This window comes from Ursus arctos, unplaced genomic scaffold (genome assembly GCF_023065955.2).
Source record: "Ursus arctos isolate Adak ecotype North America unplaced genomic scaffold, UrsArc2.0 scaffold_7, whole genome shotgun sequence".
NCBI classification, from domain to species: domain Eukaryota; kingdom Metazoa; phylum Chordata; class Mammalia; order Carnivora; family Ursidae; genus Ursus; species Ursus arctos.
The window spans coordinates 40,412,226-40,432,045 of NW_026623089.1; the positions used below are offsets into that span (position 1 = coordinate 40,412,226).

The 19,820-nt window shown below is 43.5% G+C and overlaps 1 protein-coding gene across 3 annotated transcripts in view; it reads left to right on the top strand.

Moving 5' to 3' along the window:
- Window positions 1–19,820, top strand: part of LOC125282779 (anthrax toxin receptor-like) — a 53,886-nt gene that overhangs the window by 11,459 nt on the left and 22,607 nt on the right. Inside the window, exons 2-5 of one of the 3 annotated variants that reach the window (XM_048219235.2) lie at window positions 12,948–13,019; window positions 14,239–14,310; window positions 19,141–19,222; window positions 19,325–19,358. In XM_048219235.2, coding sequence (XP_048075192.1) covers window positions 13,003–13,019; window positions 14,239–14,310; window positions 19,141–19,222; window positions 19,325–19,358 — 205 coding nt within the window. In that variant the 5' untranslated portion in view covers window positions 12,948–13,002. The remainder of the gene's footprint in view (window positions 1–12,947; window positions 13,020–14,238; window positions 14,311–19,140; window positions 19,223–19,324; window positions 19,359–19,820) is intronic. The other 2 variants (XM_048219236.2, XM_057308699.1) reach the window with 2 other exon arrangements.

The window sequence follows — 19,820 nt, forward strand, 5'->3', positions numbered from 1 at the left end:
TTCTCCATTAGCATTCAGAAAATTCTTCCGCAGTTCAGTGATCTCATCTTAAAGTTATCTGAAACTTGACCCTGGAAAGTTATCAGAAAGGGTCCTTTCCATAAATCTCTTTGAAGAGAAACTACTTCTGCAAAAGCACAAGTGTAAAGCAATAACTGTCTATAAATGTCAAAAGACTTCAAAGCTTAAAAGCAGCCAATATTAAAGCTCTAATGAGGGTTCATTACAATGCAATTGACAAGGAAATTTCATTTTTCTGTGACATACATTTTAAGATCATAATTAGAATTATGACTGATAACATAATACCAAGACATTGATTTCAAGGAATTCCATACAATTTCTGGAACGCTTACCTTAATAACATAGTTCCATACAAATACAATCTAAAAAGGGTTTAACATATCTTCTTCTTTGACAAGGCTTCCCTTGTAATTCAACATGTCAAACTAGCATAATTAGTTTAACATGTCTCACTTATAAGGAGAGAGAAAAAATATTTTGAGATGTTCCAGGGACCCTCTTAAATATCCCAAAGTTATTTTGAGGTCAAAAAGACTTATTTTGAAATTGATTAAGAGAAGTTTATTTAAAAAATCGGATATCGCAATGGTGGAGGAAAGACGGTGGAAGAGTAGGGGACCTCGTTTCATCTGGTCCCTTGAATTTAGCTAGATAACTATCAAATCATTCTGAACACCCATGAATTCAACCTGAGATGTAGGAAAAGGATATCTGGAACTCTGCAAGTAGAAAAGCGACCACTTTTTGCAAGGTAGGAGGCGCAGAGAAATGAATCTGAGGGGAGATATCAGAAGATAAATGGAGGGGGGAGGGAACCTCTGTAAGCTGGCTACCAGAAAGTGATATAGCCCCAGAGGATAAAATCAGAACCCTTAGAAATCTGCTCCAGTGAGAGACATCCCTGCCTGAAAGGTGCTCAGGGGATGAAATGGGAAGATTTCTAGGTGGGACAGTGTGGTCTCAGGATCCCCGGAGTCACAGAATTAACAAGGGTGCCTGAGCAGGTCGAGTTCCCAAGCAGTGGAGCAGGGAAACTGGTCATGGTCAGTGAGCCCAGGAGGGGGCTCTCAGTTCAATTTGCCATAAACTGCAAGCTGGGCCAGTCAGGTGACTGGTCTGCCTGTGGACCCTGCAGAAGACTGGAAAACAGAGACCCTCCACCATCCCCTGGGAGGGGTGGAATGGGTGCGCACACGATCTGGTAACTGCTTTCAGCACCAGGGCTGTACAAGAGCAATAATGCTGGACCCTACGACTTCCCCCTGGAGGATCGCTGTGGGCATGCACCACGGAGTCTGCAGAGTTCAGCACACACAAAAGTGAAGACCATTTATCCCAGAGGGTATACTAAAGAGAGGGGACCATGTCTTTCACCCCTGGGGTTGGAAATCAGGTGCAGCCAGTTTCATTTTGATCCTCTGAAGAGGCACGGAAAGCCTTCAGGGAACAAACGCCACTCAGAGGACCAGCTTACACTGAGCCCAGCCCCCTGGCAAGGGGCGGGGCAACTCCACCCAGGCAAAGACATCTAAGAAGCAGCACAGCAGTACCCTCCCTCAGAAGACCAACTGGAAGAAGAGGTGCACAGCAAGTTTATAAACCCCACAAGAATGTAAAACTCCAGTGCTAGGGGAAAATAGTATACAGACTTTGAGGTTTTTTTCCTCATGATTCGTTTATCTTTCAGTTTAAAATTCTCCATTTCTTTTTTCTCTTTTTTCCCTTTTCAACTACTTTCTTATTTTACCAACACTTTGTTTTTAAGTCTTTTTTTAACTTTCATTTTTTACATTTACATTTTATAGATGCATCATCATTTTTGGCTTCCTTTCACTCTATTTAATTTTATTTTTGTATATATATAAGTTTTGCTTTCTTTACAATTTTGGGATTTAGTTTCTTCTAATACATAGACCAAAATACATTCAGGAACAAGTGGATCACCCTGTTTTGTCCACCCCATGAGATTATATTCTCTCTTCCCCTCCCCCAGCCCCCCTCACTCCCTGTTTTTCATTTTTCTTTTGCTTATTCTTTTGCTTTTCTGTTTTGGTTTCTGACCTCTTTGGATTTGTCTAGTGTGTATTTTCTTGAGTCATGGTTGGTATTTTTGATTCTGTTCACTCGTTCATCCATTCTTCTCTGGGAAAAATGACTAGGAGGAGGAATTCACAACAAAAGAAAGAGGTTATACTCTCTGGATGTCAGACCTGGAACTCAAGATAACAATTATAAAGTTACTAGTAGGACTGGAAAAAAACATAAAAGACACTCAAGGATCTCTTAGTGCAGAAAGGAGATTTAATTAAGCCAAAATTAAAAATTCTCTAACTGAGATGCAGTCTAAATTGGATGCTCTAGCAGCTAGGGTAAATGAGGCAGAAGAGAGAGTCAGTGACACAGAAGACAAATTGATGGAAAGGAAGGAAGCTGAGGTAAAGAGAGAAAAACAACTAAAAGGCATGAAGAGAGGCTTTAAGAAATCAGTGATGCTACAAAACCTACCGACATCAGAATTATTGGGGTGCTTGAGGGTGAAGACAGAAAGAGAGGGCCAGAAGATGTATTTGAGCAAATCATAGCTGAAAACTTCCCTAATCTGGGGAAGGAAACTAGCATTCCTATCCAAGAGGTAGAGAGGACCCCTCCCCAAATCAATAAAAATAGATCAACACCCCGACATATAATAGTAAAGCTTGCAGATTTCAGAGATAAAGAGAAAATCCTGAAAGAAGCTCGAGAAAAAGAGGTTCATAACCTACAGAGGTAGGAACATCATTAGACTTGCATCAGACCTATCTACAGAGACATGGCAGGCCAGAAGGGGCTGTCATGATATATTCAGGGTACTAAAAAAGAAAAACATGCAGCCAAGAATATTTTATCCAGCAAGGATGTCATTCAGAATGGAAGGAGAGATAAAGAGCTTCCAGGATAAACAGAAACTGAAAGAATATGTGACCACCAAGCCAGCCCTGCAAGAAATACTAAGGGAGGGGGGGAATCCTGTAAGTGAGGACAGAGCCTAAGAGTAACATAAACCAGAAAGAAACAGACAATCTACAGAAACAGGGACTTTACAGGTAATACATGGCACTAAATTCATATCTTTCAATAGTTACTTTGAATGTAAATGGGCTAAATGCCCCAATCAAAGGACACAGAGTATCAGATTGGATAAAAAAGTAAGACCCATCCATAGGCTGTGTACAAGAGACTCACTTTAGACCTAAAGTCACCTCCAGACTGAAAATGAGGGGGTGGAGAATCATTTATCGTGCTAATGTACCTCGAAAGAAAGCTGGGATAGCAATCTTCATATCAAACAAATTAGATATTAAACCAAAGACTGTAGTAAGAGAAGAAGAGGGACACTATATCATACTTAAAGGATCTACCCAACAAAAAGATCTAACAATTCTAAATATTTATGCTCCTAATTTGGGAGCAGCCAATTATATCAACCAATTAATAACCAAATCAAAGAAACACATAGATAATAATATAATAATGGTAGGGAACTTCTATACCCCACTCACAGCAATGGACAGATCACCTAACCAGAAGATAAACAAGGAAACAAGGGCTTTAAATGAGGCATTGGACCAGGTGGACTTCATAGATATATACAGAGCATTCCATCCTGAAACAACAGAATGCACATTCTTCTCGAGTGCACATGTAACTTTCTCCAGAATGGATCACATACTGGATCACAAATCAGGTCTCAACTGACACCCAAAGACTGGGATTATTCCTTGCATATTTTCAGAACACAGTGCTTTGAAACTTGAACTCAGTCATAAGAGGAAATTTGGAAGGAACTCCAACACTTGGAGGTTAAAGAGCATTCTACTAAAGAATGAATGGAGAAAGGGGAACCCTCCTACACTATCAGTGGGAATGCAAGCTGGTGCAGCTACCCTGGAAAACAGTATGGAGGCTCCTCAAAAAGTTGAAAGTAGAGCTACCCTATGACCCAGCAATTGCACTACTGGGTATTTACCCTAAAGATACAAATGTAGTGATCCGAAGGGGCACCTGCACCCCAATGTAAACATATAGCAGCAATGTCCACAATAGCCAAACTATGGAAAGAGCCCAAATGTCCATCAACAGATGAATGGATAAAGAAGATGTGATATATACACACAATGGAATATTATGCAGCCATCAAAAAATGAAATCTTGCTATTTGCAACAATGTAGATGGAACTAGAGGGTATTATGCTAAGCAAAATAAGTCAATCAGAGAAAGGCAATTATCATATGCTCTTACTGATATGTGGAATTTAATAAAGAAGGCAGAGGATCATAGGGGAAGAGAGGGAAAAATGAAAGAAGATGAAACCAGAGAGGGAGACAAACCAGAAGAGACTCTTAATCTCAGGAAACAAACTGAGGGTTGCTGGAGGGGAGGGGATGGGGTGATGGGGTGGCCTGGTGATGGACATTGGAGAGGGTATTTGTTGTGGTGAGCACTGTGTATTGTGTAAGACTGATGAATCACAGCCCTGTACCCCTGAAACAAATAATACATTATATGTTAATTTTTAAAAAAGAATGAATGGGTCAACCAGGAAATTAAAGAGGAATTTTAAAAATTCATAGAAACAAATGAAAATGAAAACACAACTGTTCAAAACCTTTGGGATACAGGAAAGGCGGTACTAAGGGGAAAGGCGGTACTAAGGGTACTAAGGCTTGCAATCCAAGCCTCTCTCAAAAAATTGGAAAAATCTCAAATACACAAATACACAAATCTCAAATACACAATGACCTTACACCTAAAGGAGCTGGAGAAAGAACAGCAAATAAAGCCTAAACCAAGCAGGAGAAGAGAAATAAGATTAGAACAGATATCAATGAAATAGAAACCAGAAGAACAGTAGAATAGATCAGTGAAACTAGAAGCTGTTTCATTGAAAGAATTAATAAGATCAGTAAAACCCTATCCAGATTATCAAAAAGAAAAGAGAAAGGACCCAAGTTATAAAGTCATGAATGAAAGAGGAGAGATCACGACTGACACCAATGAAATACAATGAATTTTAAGAATGTATTATGAGCAACTATATGCCAACAAATTAGGCAATTTGGAAGAAATGGGTGCATTCCTGGAAATTAATAAACTACCAAAACTGAAACAGGAAGAAATAGAAGATCTGTACAGACCCATAACCAGCAGGAAAATTGAAGCAGTAATCAAAACCTCCCAAAAAACAAGTGTCCAGGGCCAGATGGCTTCCAAGGGGAATTCTTCCAAACGTTTAAAGAAGAAATAATACCTATTCTACTGAAGCTGTTTCAAAAAATAGAAACGGAAGGAAAATTTCCAAACCCCTTCTATGAGGCCAGCATCACCTTGATCCCAAAACCAGACAAAGACCCCAACAAAAAGGAGAATTACAGACAAATATCCCTAATGAACATGGATGTGAAAATACTCACCCATACTAGCCAAAAGGATCCAACAGTACATTAAAAGGATTATTCACCAAACCAAGTGGGATTTATTCCTGGACTGCAAGGGTGGTTCAACACTCAAAAATCAATCAATGTGATACATCACATTAATAAAAGTAAGGACAAGAATCATATGATTCTCTCAATTGATGCAGAAAGAGCATTTGACGAAATACAACATCCTTTCTTGATTAAAACTCTTCACAGTGTAGGGGTAGAGGGAACATACCTCAATATCATAAAAGCCATCTACAAAAACCCCACAGCCAAAATCATTCTCAATGGGGAAAAACAGAGAGGTTTTACCCTAAGGTTGGGAACAGGACAGGGATGCCCACTCTCACCATTATTGTTCAACATAGTACTAGAAGTCCAAGCCTCAGCAATCAGACAGCAAAAGGAAATCAAAGGCATTCAAATTGGCAAAGAAGAAGTCAAACTCTCAGTCTTTGCAGATGACATGATACTTTATGTGGAAAACCCAAAAGACTCCACCCCAAAATTGCTAGACTCATACAGGAATTCAACAATGTGGCAGGATACAAAATCAATGCACAGAAATCAGTTGCATTTCTATACACTAAAAATGAGACTGAAGAAAGAGAAATTAAGGAATCAATCCCATTTACAATTGCACCAAAGACCATAAGATACCTAGGAATGTACTTAACCAAAGAGGTAAAGGATCTGTACTCTAAAAACTACAGAACACTTATGAAAGAAATTGAGGCAGACACAAAAACATTCCATGCTCATGAACTGGAAGAATAAACATTGTTAAAATATTTATACTACCCAGAGCAATCTACACATTCAATGCAATCCCTATCAAAATATCGTCAACTGTTTTCACACACCTGGAACAAATAATCTTAAAGGCCCTGAATAGCGAAGGAAATGTTGGAAAAGAAAGCCAATGCTGGCCGCATCACAAAGCCTGATTTCAAGCTATATTGCAAAGCTGTGATCATCAAGACAGCATGGTACTGGCACAAAAACAGACACATAGACCAATGGAACAGAATAGAGAACCCAGACATAGACCCTCAACTCGATAGTTAACTAATCTTTGACAAAGTAGGGAGGAATATCCAGTGGAAAAAGAACAGTCTCTTACATAAATGATGCTGGGAAAATTGGACAGTCACATGCTGAAGAATGAAACTGGACCTACACCATACACAAAGATAAACTCAAAATGGATGAAAGACCTAGACGGGAGACAGGAATCCGTCAAAATCCTAAAGGAGAGCACAGGCAGCAAACTCTTCGACCTCAGACACAGCAACTTCTTGCTAGAAACGTCTCCAAAGGCAAGGGAAATCAGAGAGGGAAACAAACCGTGAGAGACTCTTAACTATGGGAAACAAACTGAGGGTTGCTGAAGGGGAGGTGGGTGAGGGATGGGGTAACTGGGTAATGGGCATTAAAGAGGGCACATGATGTGGAGCACTGGGTGTTATATGCAACTGATGAATCGTTGAACACTACATCTGAAACTAATGATGCACAGTGTGCTGGCTAATTGAATTTAAATAATTTTTAAAAACCAAAAGGCATTAACACTTGATTAAATATGATCTGGGTTATCTATTCAAACAAAGTGACAAAGATTTCTAAGGCAAACACAGTTACCTAGTTGTGAAAAACCATAACTCTTATAAAAAGCCTTAGCTCTTTCAATAGAGGAGCCTCAATTCTCCCAAGTAATCAAAGGCCTGAAAATGGCAACATGAAACACAGGAAAATATTTTGGTAAGCACAGAATATTTGTTTTGAAGATAGATTACAAAAAGGATAAAGAACAATCTTTAATAATCTCTTGTTAAGAGTACACCAATAGTCCAAGAAAACTTTCTTTGACAAATGAAAGAGAATTATGTTTTAATTTTGTACAGGCACACTCTTGGTTTCAAAGCTAATTTTTAAAGTTGTTATAACAAATTTAGTCAATTTTAACCACCTGGACCACAGGTGATTTTTTTCTCTCTTCCTTCTTTTTAGTTCCATTTAGTTTTAACCGTTATTCCTCCTTTTTTCATTCCAAATGAGTAGTTATTCTCCTTTAAACCGATTTACTTTTTCCCTTAACAAAAGTACCTTTCCATGACTCATAACTTATCTTACCAAAAACACATCCTATTCTTCCTGTGTGGAGTCATTTTCTTTATTATTTCTAGTGGCTCTAATTACATATGTTGATTAGAATAATTCACCCTTGGGGTGCCTGGGTGGCTCAGTCGTTAAGTGTCTGCCTTCGGCTCAGGGCGTGATCCCGGCGTTCTGGGATCAAGCCCCACGTCAGGCTCCTCCGCTGGACCCCTGCTGCTTCCTTTCCCACTCCCCCTGCTTGTGTTCCCTCTCTCACTGTCTGTCTCTATCTCTATCGAATAAATAAATAAAATCTTAAAAAAAAGAATAATTCACCCTTAGAAACCTTAATTTCTAGTGAAAACCCAAGAAGTAAGCATTTATAGACTGTTACAGAAGCAATCTGTAGATTGGCAGATTTATGAATACATTTCATAATTTCTGGAAGTGTATCCTTCCTCATAGGAATTTTTTCAGTGTGGCACATCTTTATGAACAAACCCAAATATCTTTAGTTCCTCTCTAATAAGCCAAAAGAAGATAAACCTATGTTATCAAATTGTTTCAGTATTTTATCTTCTTTGGAAATTATTTGGAAAAGGCAGTCTGTATGTGTGCAGTCTTTTTTTTTTTTTTAAAGATTTTATTTATTTATTTGACACAGAGAGAGATAGCCAGTGAGGGAGAGAACACAAGCAGGGGGACTGGGAGAGGAAGAAGCAGGCTCCCAGCAGAGCAGGAAACCTGATGCGGGGCTCGATCCCAGGACCCCGGGATCATGCCCTGAGCCGAAGGCAGACGCTTAACTACTGAGCCACCCAGGCGCCCCATGTGTGCAGTCTTTTAACCCCCATTCAGCCACATGAGAATAGACCTTAGATCTGGAGTACTTCCTGACACAAAGAGATAAAAAGCCCATACAGCCCCTCAGGCTTATCACTTTGACTGGATATATTGTTGTTTGTTTAACTTTCTAAATATTCTTTTGTCTCTGCTTAAAGGATATGCATCATATGGCACCTGGCCAATCCATTGTTATACCTATCTTCTGTGGAGAGAGGCAAGATTCCTTCCACTACGGCAGGAGAGGTGTGCTTAGGCCAGTCACCATGCCTTAGCCACCAGGAGAGACCCACTGGACATGGGGACAAGTGCCCACTAGTGAAGTTGATCTTGTCCTCTCTCTTTATGTCAGTAAAGCATTGTTCCATCCGGTGCTTGACTATTGTGTTTTCCTTGGTAACTCTAATACCAAGATGCACTGATCAGAAGTGTTAAGAGTTCCCTCCTGGGGATTGGTAACTGGTGTTTGGTACTGTACTCCCTTGGGACTGGTGCAGAGGATAGGTGGGCTTTGAACTTCTAGAGTATCTTTCCGTTCTTGTAAAGACTCAGTTTGTAAGATGAGTGTCATTGTTTTTATTCCTCAAAGAACTGGATTGCAGTCTGAAAGATACCAAGGGGCTGACCCATCCTCTAAGTATTATACTATCTTCAATTTGCTTCTTTGTGCCTGGGGGAAGATTTTCTCCACATTCTCACTGCATTTGTTATCTTTGGTCTTTCTGATGATAGCCATTCTAACAGGTATGAGCCGATATCTCATTGCAGTTTTGATTTAAGTTTCCCTGGTGATGAGTGATGCTGAACACCTTTACATGGAACACTTAGCCATTTGACTATCTTCTTTGGAAAAATGTCTCCTCAGATCCTTTATATAGTTTTTCATTGGCTTAATTGATTTTTACCTTGAGTATATACTTAGGATAGTTGCTTTAAGTCTCTTTTTTAATTTAAATTCAATTAGCAAACATATAGTAGTACATCATTGGTTTCAGATGTAGTGTTCAATAATTTATCAGTTGCATATAACACCCAACGCTCATCGCATCACATGCCCTCCTTAATGCCCATCACCCCGTTACCCCATCCCCCGTCCACCTCCCCATTAGCAACCCTCAGTTTGTTTTCTATAGTTAAGAGTCTCTCATGGTGTTTCTCCCTCTCTGATGACTTCCATTCAGATTTCCCTCCCTTCCCCTATGATCCTCTGTACTGTTTCTTATATTCCACATATGAGTGAAACCATATGATAATCACCCTTCTCTGATTAACTTATTTCACTTAGCATAATACCCTCCAGTTCCAGGTACATCAATGTAAATGGTAAGTATTCATCATTTCTGATGGCTGAGTAATATTCCATGGTGTATATATACCACATCTTCTTTATGCATTCATCTGTCGAAGGACATCTTAGCTCTTTCCACAATTTGGCTATTGTGGACGTTGCTGCTATGAACATTGGAGTGCAGGTGCCCCTTCATTTCACTCCATCTATATCTTTGGGGTAAATACCCAGTAGTGCAATTGCTGGGTCATAAAGTAGCTCTATTTTTAACTTCTTGGAGAAGCTCCACGCTGTTTTCCAGAGTGGCTATAGCAGCCGTAGTCTGATGCCTTTACTTCCTCAAGGAAAATTTATTTAGTTCTTTGAGTGAACATTGTTCTTCTATTTCTTTGTACATTTTGTGATTTTTACTGTAGTTGAAAATTCGGTTGTTCTTTTGTATAATAATTTTTTATTATGTTATCTTAGTCACCATACAGTACATCCTTAGTTTTTGATGTAATGTTCCATGATTCATTATTTGCATATAACACCCAGTGTACCATGCAATACGTGCCCTCCTTAATACCCATCACCGGCCTATCCCAGTCCCCCACCCTCCTCCCCTCTGAAGCCCTCAGTTTGTTTCCCAGAGTCCATAGTCTCTCATGGTTCATTCCACCTTCTGTTTACCCCTCCCCCTTCATTCTTTCTACCAATCTTCCTGCTACTTCTTATGTTCCATAAATGAGTGAAACCATATGATAATTGTCTTTCTCTGCTTGACTTATTTCACTTAGCATAATCTCCTCCAGTCCCATCCATGTTGCTGCACATGTTGGGTAATCGTTCTTTCTGATGGCTGAGTAATTCTTTATTATTATAATGTAGTAACTGTAAAAATAAGATTTTCTTGAAAAAATGAATTTCTCACTGGTCTCAGGGGTGTTTTGCTCTTGTTTGTTATTATAGACATGTGTAGAAGTTCATTTGTTTTGAGATTTTTCCAAATTACTTTTTCAAAAAATGTATCATGTGTGGGGACACTGGAGTTTCTGTTCCTTTAGCTAATTTTCAGCTAATGTTTTGACAGAGATTCCTTTGAATGCCAGCAGTCTGAACCAAATAGAAAAACACCACAATATTAAACACACACACACACACACACGAGCACCTCTTCCAATATTGCAGATGTTATTTAGTGGGCATTCCTTTACCATTTAGCTAGGCTTGCTCTGAGCCTAGGGATCAACCCAAGGTGAAAGCTTAAGGTCTTTACAGAATATGCTTCTGGCTGGGCATATGCATAGATTTCTAAATTTATCTGTGTTCACAACTGCTTTTGAACATCCCAGATTAAGCCCAGCAAGTTTAGAGAAGAGATGTACATAATAATTATAAGTAAGGTCCACACTGCTCCCTCTGGTTCAAGGAGAACTTGGAACTGGACCACCGATCAAAACTCAAACTGCCACCAGTCTAGAAAAAGAGTGGGGGAAGCATGATTTAAAATGCCACCAAACTTTCCTAGTGTTATAGGATGTCCTTCACCTTTATTGCCCATGGTTCTTGGTCACGTTGCTTTGAAAAATGAAGAGGTAGATCAAACAAAGAATGGTGGGAAACAGAGCAAAGTTTATTGAGCCACAGTAAAGTGATAGTACAAAGCTCCCAAAGAGGGAGGGGACCCGAGAGGGTTGCCACTGAGGGGATTTCTAAGTCTGCGGGTTTTTATGGGCTTGTTGGTGGGCTGTTTTAATCTGATTAACCCTCCCTGCACCTGTCATCCATTCAGGTTTTTGTCATCTATCACATGGGAAAGGGTGGAGGGATCCTTCCAGGGTGGTATAAAATCCTAGTAAGGGTGGTTTCCTCTTAGGGCGGGGGACACTTGTGCCTGCCTGCCTTTCTTCCAACTATCCTCCATCAGTGTCACCCCAGTCTCCCAAGTCCAATGGGGAGAGCATGGGCCTTACAACTAGATCTGGGTTCAGATCCAAGCTACCCATGGAAATTGTGCCAAATTCTTTGACCTATGAGAGCCTCAGTTTTCTCGACTGTAAAATGGAAATAACTTTGATATTACAAGGCTGTTCTGGAATTGGAAATCATGAATATAATGTGCCTCATATATATATGCTCCATGAATGATAATCCTGACATACTTAGGATCATCTATCCTTAGTTCCCTCACCATCTATTGACAGTTTCAGAAGCAGTTTAGAGGAGGCAGAAGGAATGGTGCAGTGGAGAAGGATGCTTTTGGATGTGTGGGACACACATGTAAACACATGTGAACATGATATTCGGGGTGTAAATGAACATAGGGATCATTGGAAGAAAAGGAAGAGCCTCTTTGTGGGTTTCTCTGACTCATACGACATGGAAAAGGCATGAACCATCACAGATCCAGGGAAAGAGTCCAGGTATCAGCACCAGCCTGTTTCAGTCTAACCATTCACAGAACCCCGACAAAAACACTTAGTCAATAAGCCTCCACAATTTGGAATTGTGCAGACCTGCAGAGATAGGGCATTACTAAGAACTTTGAACCCTGGGCAGCTAGGGCACAGTTAAGTGCTTCCCAACTAGGCCGATGGGGTCTTCATGAGGCACCAACCTTCTGTACACTCCTACTCTCTATCCAGGGATTAACATGGAATCAAAGAGAATAAGAAACTGAAAGTAGGGACAGGAGGCACCTGTGGCTTCCCTGCTGGTTGGAGCATTATGACACCAGGACAGCACTGTCCTGGGCCTATTCCAGCCCCTCCCCTGGCAGTGGGGCTGAAAAAGTCCTCCTGTTTCCAGAGCGGCTCAGCTTTGCAGGCTGATAGGAAAGAGGGAAATAAAATAGTCCTAGTAGCACATCCTCTGTGGCTGAGGCCAGGGCTTCTACCGACGTGTTGGTAAGTGGGGAGCCAAGAGAACAATGTATCAGAATCACTGGGGATTTTTCCATCCTCCTTCCTTCCTTGCCTAACAACCCCCATCTAACATGACCAGCCATCCGGGTTTGCACCACAAGTCCCTCATCCTCAAGCATGGGTCTATGTGGTCATCCTTCCCATCACTTACACTGATGATAGTCACCACCAAGGTGACCCACTAAGGTTGCTGAGGGTGTGTGGCAGACATCAGCTATGTGGGCTGGGGATAAGCTTGCTAAAGGGACTGTGAGAGGTGGGGAGGCAGAAATGCTGCTTATCTGTTGGAGGCACGTAATCCTTCTGATCAATGTTGTTTTGGTTTTCAGGTCAGAAACTGCAAAAGAATCCTGGAAAGAAATTCACAAACTTGTGGAGGAACTGATGAAGAGGTTCACAAAGTAGGCTTGCGCCAGGCAGAGTACACAGCTCTTCAGCTCCGTGGGCATGAGCATCCCTCGGGTCAGGAGCATAGAGCCCAGGGCAGTGTCTTGAAACAGGAAAGGAGTACAGATCGCAGTCATTCTATTGGGTCATGGCAGCTTTGACTGGCTCCTGCCTGAGAGTCAGGCCATGTTGCTGGGGCTACAGTCTGCCCTTGAGGACCTAACAGATTAGGAAACAAGCAAACCAGTAGTAGTAAATAAACACTTGATTAAATGATGCCAGGGGCCAAAGGAAAAGGCAAAGGACTTGCAGCAACTTTAAGGAAAAGTTAAGAATTCACAGAAAAAAGTCAAGGATGGCTTCCCAGGGGATGTGAAATTTGATCTATTTCTTGAAGAATGGGAAAAACAGGGTAACAGGAACCATCACGGAGACTTCTTGTGGAGTGAGAGGTCCATTTGGGTGCAGAATAGGGTTAACTCAGGGGAGGGCTGAGAGATGAAGCCAGATGGGTCAGCTTGGAGCCAAAACACAGTGGCTCATAGTGTCAGGCCATAGGGCTTGAAATTTCTGCTGTGAGCTATAGGAAGCCACAGATGATTCTTATTTAGGGGTCTGACAATATCAAAGTTGTGCTCCAGGAAGAAAAGTCTGATAATAGTGGTAAAATGAGTTGGGAGAAGAACCAAGAGCAGTTTAGCTAAGGAAGAATGAGAGTCAGTAGACCAGAAAACAGTGACCAAGGGGAGGAAATGAAGGGATGTATATGAATGGCCATCAAGAGGGAGAAAAACTTTTTGAGAAGAGTGGGAAGTGGGGAAGGAGTTAGGAAGAGGGAAGGGGATCCAAAATATATTGCAGTAGAGGAGAGGCCATTTGGGAGGCCCTCATGCAGGAGAGTGAAGTTGTCTATCTCCTTGAGTTGCACTGTGCACATGCTCGTGTGTGTGTGTGTGTGTGTGTGTGTGTGTGTGTGTGTGTGTGTCTTGGAGAGAGTGTAAGGGTGGATCAGGATGCTATTCTCGCACATTCTTCCAGGAAGGCTGTCCATCTCACAGGCCTCAGAATTTCATTGCTAAAGTTACAGGAAGTTGTGGGATTTGGAAAGTGGGCCCCAAAAGAGAAGAGTTGAGGTGGGGGCAAGGAAACTGTCATGCACTCCCTCCCTGACTGTCACTGGCTTCACTTTGAGACTGTGTCGATGGCTTCTCACAAGCTGTCCTTCCTCCCCAGCCCAAACCTGAAGATCTCCATAGTCACCTACTCTTCACAGAGCTACACCCAAAGGAAACTCACCACAGACAGGCAAGTGCCACATTGACCGCTAAGGCAGGCATAGTGGGTGAAACCCCAGAAAGATCAAGGGAGCTGAGGGGTTCCCCGAGACCACAGTGGGAAACCCACTGGTGTGTGCATGGGCTGGCCTGGGATTCCTTCACTGTGCACCCTGACCCCAAGCTCTGACTCCCCACTTTCCTCTGACCCCTGGCTGCTCTGAGAATTGCCAACCATGTACTGCTAGACCATCCCTGCCTCTCTAAGCCCTGTCATCTCATGTCCTGAGTCCTCCTTTCTGTGCTCTTTCTTGTTCTTAGAAGAGGCTGCCTGTGAGGACTCCCTGTATGGGGTAGGACAGATGTGTGACTTATTTATGCACATTGCCAATGTTGGGCATGTGCTGTTGTGTGTCCCTCTCTGCCCTGGGCCAGCAGGGCAGGAAGAGACAACGTCAGTACCAGGGCGGAAGGGATGGGAAGTATCAAAGTGTTGATGGGTCTCAGTGAAGCAGATCTTGGTCCCTTAATGGGTCTGAGACAGGGGAGCCAATGAGTGGGGTCCTGAACACCAAGCTGAGATAGAATGATTGAGGTGCGTCATGGTGGGCCAAGCAGTTTTCTCAAAAACCTGAAGACAGAAAGGTATGGAGTTTCTGAGTGGCTGAAAGATTAAGATTCTCAGGGACATAAATGACTGAAACCCAATTTAGAGAGGGTGAAGGACCAAAAAGAGGTTGAGCACTCTTAGGACTGGATGGACCCAGAATTTGTGACAGAGGGGCACCATACAGTACCATGGAGAGAAACCAGGAGCAGCAGGGTGGTGATGTCAGTGCATGGAGACAGCACTCTCATGTCTGACTCCAGGACAAGCAGGGAGTGGGCTGACTGCTCCAAGCACTACTGGAGGCATGGATTTGTGCGTATGTGTGGTTGTGCATTTAGGACGGAGAGACCTGAGTGCATATGAGCGGGAGGAAGCAAATTCATTGGGGGTGACTCTGGCAGGTGGCAGAGAGATGCAAGGCTGCTGGGCAGGGCGTTCTGGTGGAGGAGCTGCACTTGGGGAGAGGAAGACCTCTGCCTTCTCCGGGGTGGGCAGTTTGCGGCCCAGATATAAGCAGCTGTGTGGGGGCTTGGGGAGGGCCTCCTGGTCCTCTCTGGGCAGGGAACATAATGACGTCCTCCCCAGGTGAGGGTTCAGGAGTGGCAGTGATGCCCAGGGGAGTGGAAAAGATGTGAAATTGGGGATGGCACAAGATGTGCAGCTGGGAAGAGAACTCACACTCAGATCAGGGCCCTAAGGCTGACAGCTCCTGAGAAACCCACAGGATCTTGACTGCAGCTGGGCTCAGCCTGGGACTGGGCCTTCCCCAACGTGCCCCACTGCCTAGGAGTTGAGGAGGCCTGTGGCTGAGAGCCCAGGTGGGCCCGGGCATGCAGAGAGACTCCAGGAGGCGACAATGTTACTCGATACAAGTGTGACTCTGCAAGGTCTGAAGAGAATGTGGGACCAAGGCTGGGACCTTGCTTGGTGCTTTCTGAGCCCTTTCTGCTAAGATTGAATAGGCTAAGGAGACACAGTCCAAGAGGGGTTTGTTCAGGATGCTGGAGAAGCCAGGTGGCACAGGGGCTAGGAACCCCTGAGGGTGTTGGCCAGGAGGGTGACAACATGGAAGAGATAGAGGACTCCAAGGAGTTGAGACACATATTAAGGATGAAGAGAGACTGCTAGGGGACAATGGGCCTGGTGTCCCTTCCATGGACAGAGCTGGGAGTAGACTGGAGGGGCAGCACTCCCAGGAGGGGAGCCAGAACAATGCCTGGCCTCGGGCTTCTGGGCCAGACACTGGGAAGAGCTGAGAGTTCCCCCATACTTGGGGGTGCTCTCACAAAATACATATCTTCCAGTGTGTGATGAGAGAGGACAGGGAGTGCTTCTGGTGGAAGGGCAGTGCCTGGTTTGGCCTCCACTGGCCACGGGTCCCAGACCTCACCTCCTGGGCTGGGCAGGGCTGGGCTGAGCTGGGCTGGGCAGGGCTGGACCTTGGGCACTCAGGTGTCCCCCCACAGCAATGTCTCCACTCCCCACAGCGAGAAGCCTTCTCAGGGTCCACACTCTCCTAGCCTGGCTGTGCCAGCTCAGCTCGTCACATGGGATCGGCCTGAACCTAAGCCCCCAGCCCCTCCTGTGTCCCAGTCCCACCTGTGAAATCTGTCTTCGCAGAGGCTGTCTGGCCACATACCCGTGGCAGCTAGGGGATCCCTGCTCATCCACCTGCACGGACCCCCTCAGGGCCGCTTCCCCAGCCTGTGGCCTTTTTCTTCAGGACCACATGAACTCAGGAGCCCTAGCACTCTCATGAAGCAGCTTGCTACTTCCTTTAGCAATCCAGAGGGGAAAAAGCTTGGGGGACCGAGTCAACCTCAGGGGTCTGGGGCAGGGGAGGATGGGACAGGGAAGGAGTATCAATCACAGGATGAACTTTTCCAAACTCAGCCTTACCTGTTGGAAGGTAGTGTGCCTTCCCTGGGGACCCAGTAGCTTCTAGCAGCCCTGCCAGTCACATCGTGAGTGGGGACTCACAGTGGCACATCCATGGGTGTGCCCCACGTTCACCGTGGATGGTCAAGTCAGGGCTTTGGGGTTTCCCCAGGACTCTGTGCCTGAGACAGTGACGAGTACAGAGAAAGCCAGGCCATACTCATGGGACCAGCAAAGCAGCATCTCCCATCCTATGCTCACCAGACAGGGGACAATGGAGGCCTGAGCAAGGCTGTAAATATCAAAGACAGAGGGCATAGGTCATGACCAGGCTATTTGACTTGTGTCCTGTCCCAGCCAGACAGGTCTACACACTGCACAGTGGCTCCAGGACAGCTTGGGGCTGCTTTTTATTTTTTTAATGATTTTTTTATTATATTATGTTAGTCACCATACAGTACATCCCTGGTTTCTGATGTAAAGTTCTATGATTCATTAGTTGCGTATAACACCCAGTGCACCATTCAATACATGCCCTCCTTACTACCCATCACCGGTCTATCCCATTCCCCCACCCCCCTCCCCTCTGAGGCCCTCAGTTTGTTTCTCATAGTCCATAGTCTCTCATGTTTCATTCCCCCTTCTGATTACCCCCCCTTTCTTTATCCCTTTCTTCCCCTACCGATCTTCCTAGTTCTTATGTTCCATAGATGAGAGAAATCATATGATAATTGTCTTTCTCTGCTTGACTTATTTCACTTAGCATTATCTCCTCCAGTGCCGTCCATGTTGCAGCAAATGTTGAGAATTCGTTCTTTCTGATAGCTGAGTAATATTCTGTTGTATATATGGACCACAACTTCTTAATCCAGTCATCTGTTGAAGGGCATCTTGGTTCCTTCCACGATTTAGCTATTGTGGACAATGCTGCTATGAAAATTGGGGTGCATATGGCCCTTCTCTTCACTACGTCTGTATCTTTGGAGTAAACACCCAGTAGTGCAATGGCTGGGTCATAGGGTAGCTCAATTTTTAACTTTTTAAGGGACCTCCACACTGTTTTCCAGAGTGGCTGTACCAACTTGCATTCCCACCAACAATGTAGGAGGGATCCCCTTTCTCCACATCCTCTCCAACAATTGTTGTTTCTTGCCTTGTCAATTTTTGCCATTCTAACTGGCGTAAGGTGGTATCTCAGTGTGGTTTTGATTTGAATTTCCCTGATGGCTAATGATTTTGAACATTTTTTCATGTGTCTGTTAGCCATTTGTATGTCTTCATTGGAAAAGTGTCTGTTCATATCTTCAGCCCATTTTTTGATTTGTTTATTTGTTTCTCGTGTATTGAGTTTGAGAAGTTATTTGTAGATCTTGATACCAGTCCTTTATCTGTAGTGTCATTTGCAAATATATTCTCCCATTCCATGGGCTGCCTCGTAGTTTTTTTTACTGTTTCCTTGGCTGTGCAGAAGCTTTTTATCTTGATGAAGTCTCATAAGTTCATTTTATTTTTTGTTTCTCCTGCCTTTGGAGATGTGTCATGAAAAAGGTTGCTTTGGCCGATGTCGTAGAGTTTGCTGCCTATGTTCTCCTCTAGAATTTTGATGGATTCCTGTCTCACATCGAGGTCTTTCATTCATTTGGAGTTTATTTTTGTGTATGGTGTGAGAGAGTGGTCAAGTTTCATTCTTTTGCATGTAGCTGTCCAATTTTCCCAGCACCATTTATTGAAGAGACTGTCTTTTTTCCACCAGATGTTTTTTCCTGCTTTATCAAAGATTAGTTGCCCAAAGAGCCGAGGGTCCATTTCTGGGTTCTCTATTCTGTTCCATTGGTCTATGTGTCTGTTTTTGTGCCAGTACCATGCTGTCTTTGTGATCACAGCTTTGTAGTACAGCTCGAAATCCGGCATTGTGACGCCCCCAGCTTTGTTTTCCCTTTTCAACAGTTCCTTGGAGATTTGGGGCCTTTTCTGGTTCCATACAAATTTAAGGACTATTTGTACCAGTTCCTTAAAAATGTCCTCGGTATTTTGATCGGGATAGCATTGAAAGTGTAGATTGCTCTGGGTAGCATGGACATTTTAACTATGTTAATTCTTCCGATCCATGAGCATGGAATATTTTTCCTTTTTTTTATGTCTTCCTCAATGTCTTTCAAGAGTGATTTATAGTTTCTAGAATATAGGTCCTTTACGTCTCTGGTTAAGTTAATTCCAAGGTAACGTATGGTTTTTGGTGCTATTGTAAATGGGATGGATTCCCTAATTTCTCTTTCTTCAGTCCCATTATTCGTGTATAGAAATGCAACTGATTTCTGAGCATTGATTTTGTCAGCCCCAAATTACACCTCAAACCTTTTCTGATTTTTTCAGAAAGAAAATACAAGCTACTCTTAACGAACTGAAGGGAATAAAACCTACGGGAGAAAACTTCATGGAAACAGGATTTATAGAGGTACTGACTGTAGAGCTCTGAGGACTTCTGTTTTATGGAGTACTTAGAGCATTCCTGGGCCCTCTCACTGCCCTCCCCCAACTCTCCTTCATTTCCTTGCAGGTAAATGAGCAGCTTCGAAAAGCATTCTATGCAGGTAAGCTGCCTGGTGACTTCACTGTGGGCAGGTGTGGGGACAGAGCCAGGTCTGGGCCTCAGGGAGGTCTGGTGCAGACCCTCATTGGCCCCTTCCTAGCACTGACTCTTGGAGCAAGGCGCTGTCCTCTCTGGGCCACAGGTTCCTCCTCTGTGCAGTGAGGATGAAAACCACCAGTGATGTTCTCAGAACAGCATGGGGCTATGCACATATCCTCTAGGTTCTTGGTAACTGTGAGGTGCTCGACCTACACTTGGGCTGCCTGAACGAGGAAACAGAAAAGCCAGGGGACCTAGAGCAGACAAGATTCCGATTTTAGAACAAAGTGCTGGATTTCCCTCTTGCTGCCCACACTTTGTCTCCATCACATTTCTGGCCCTGGCTCCTTTCCCTTCAGTTCCTTCCCTCTGGCTGATGTCACCCTGTGACTGTGTCTCCAACACTGGAGAAGGCTGTGCTCTG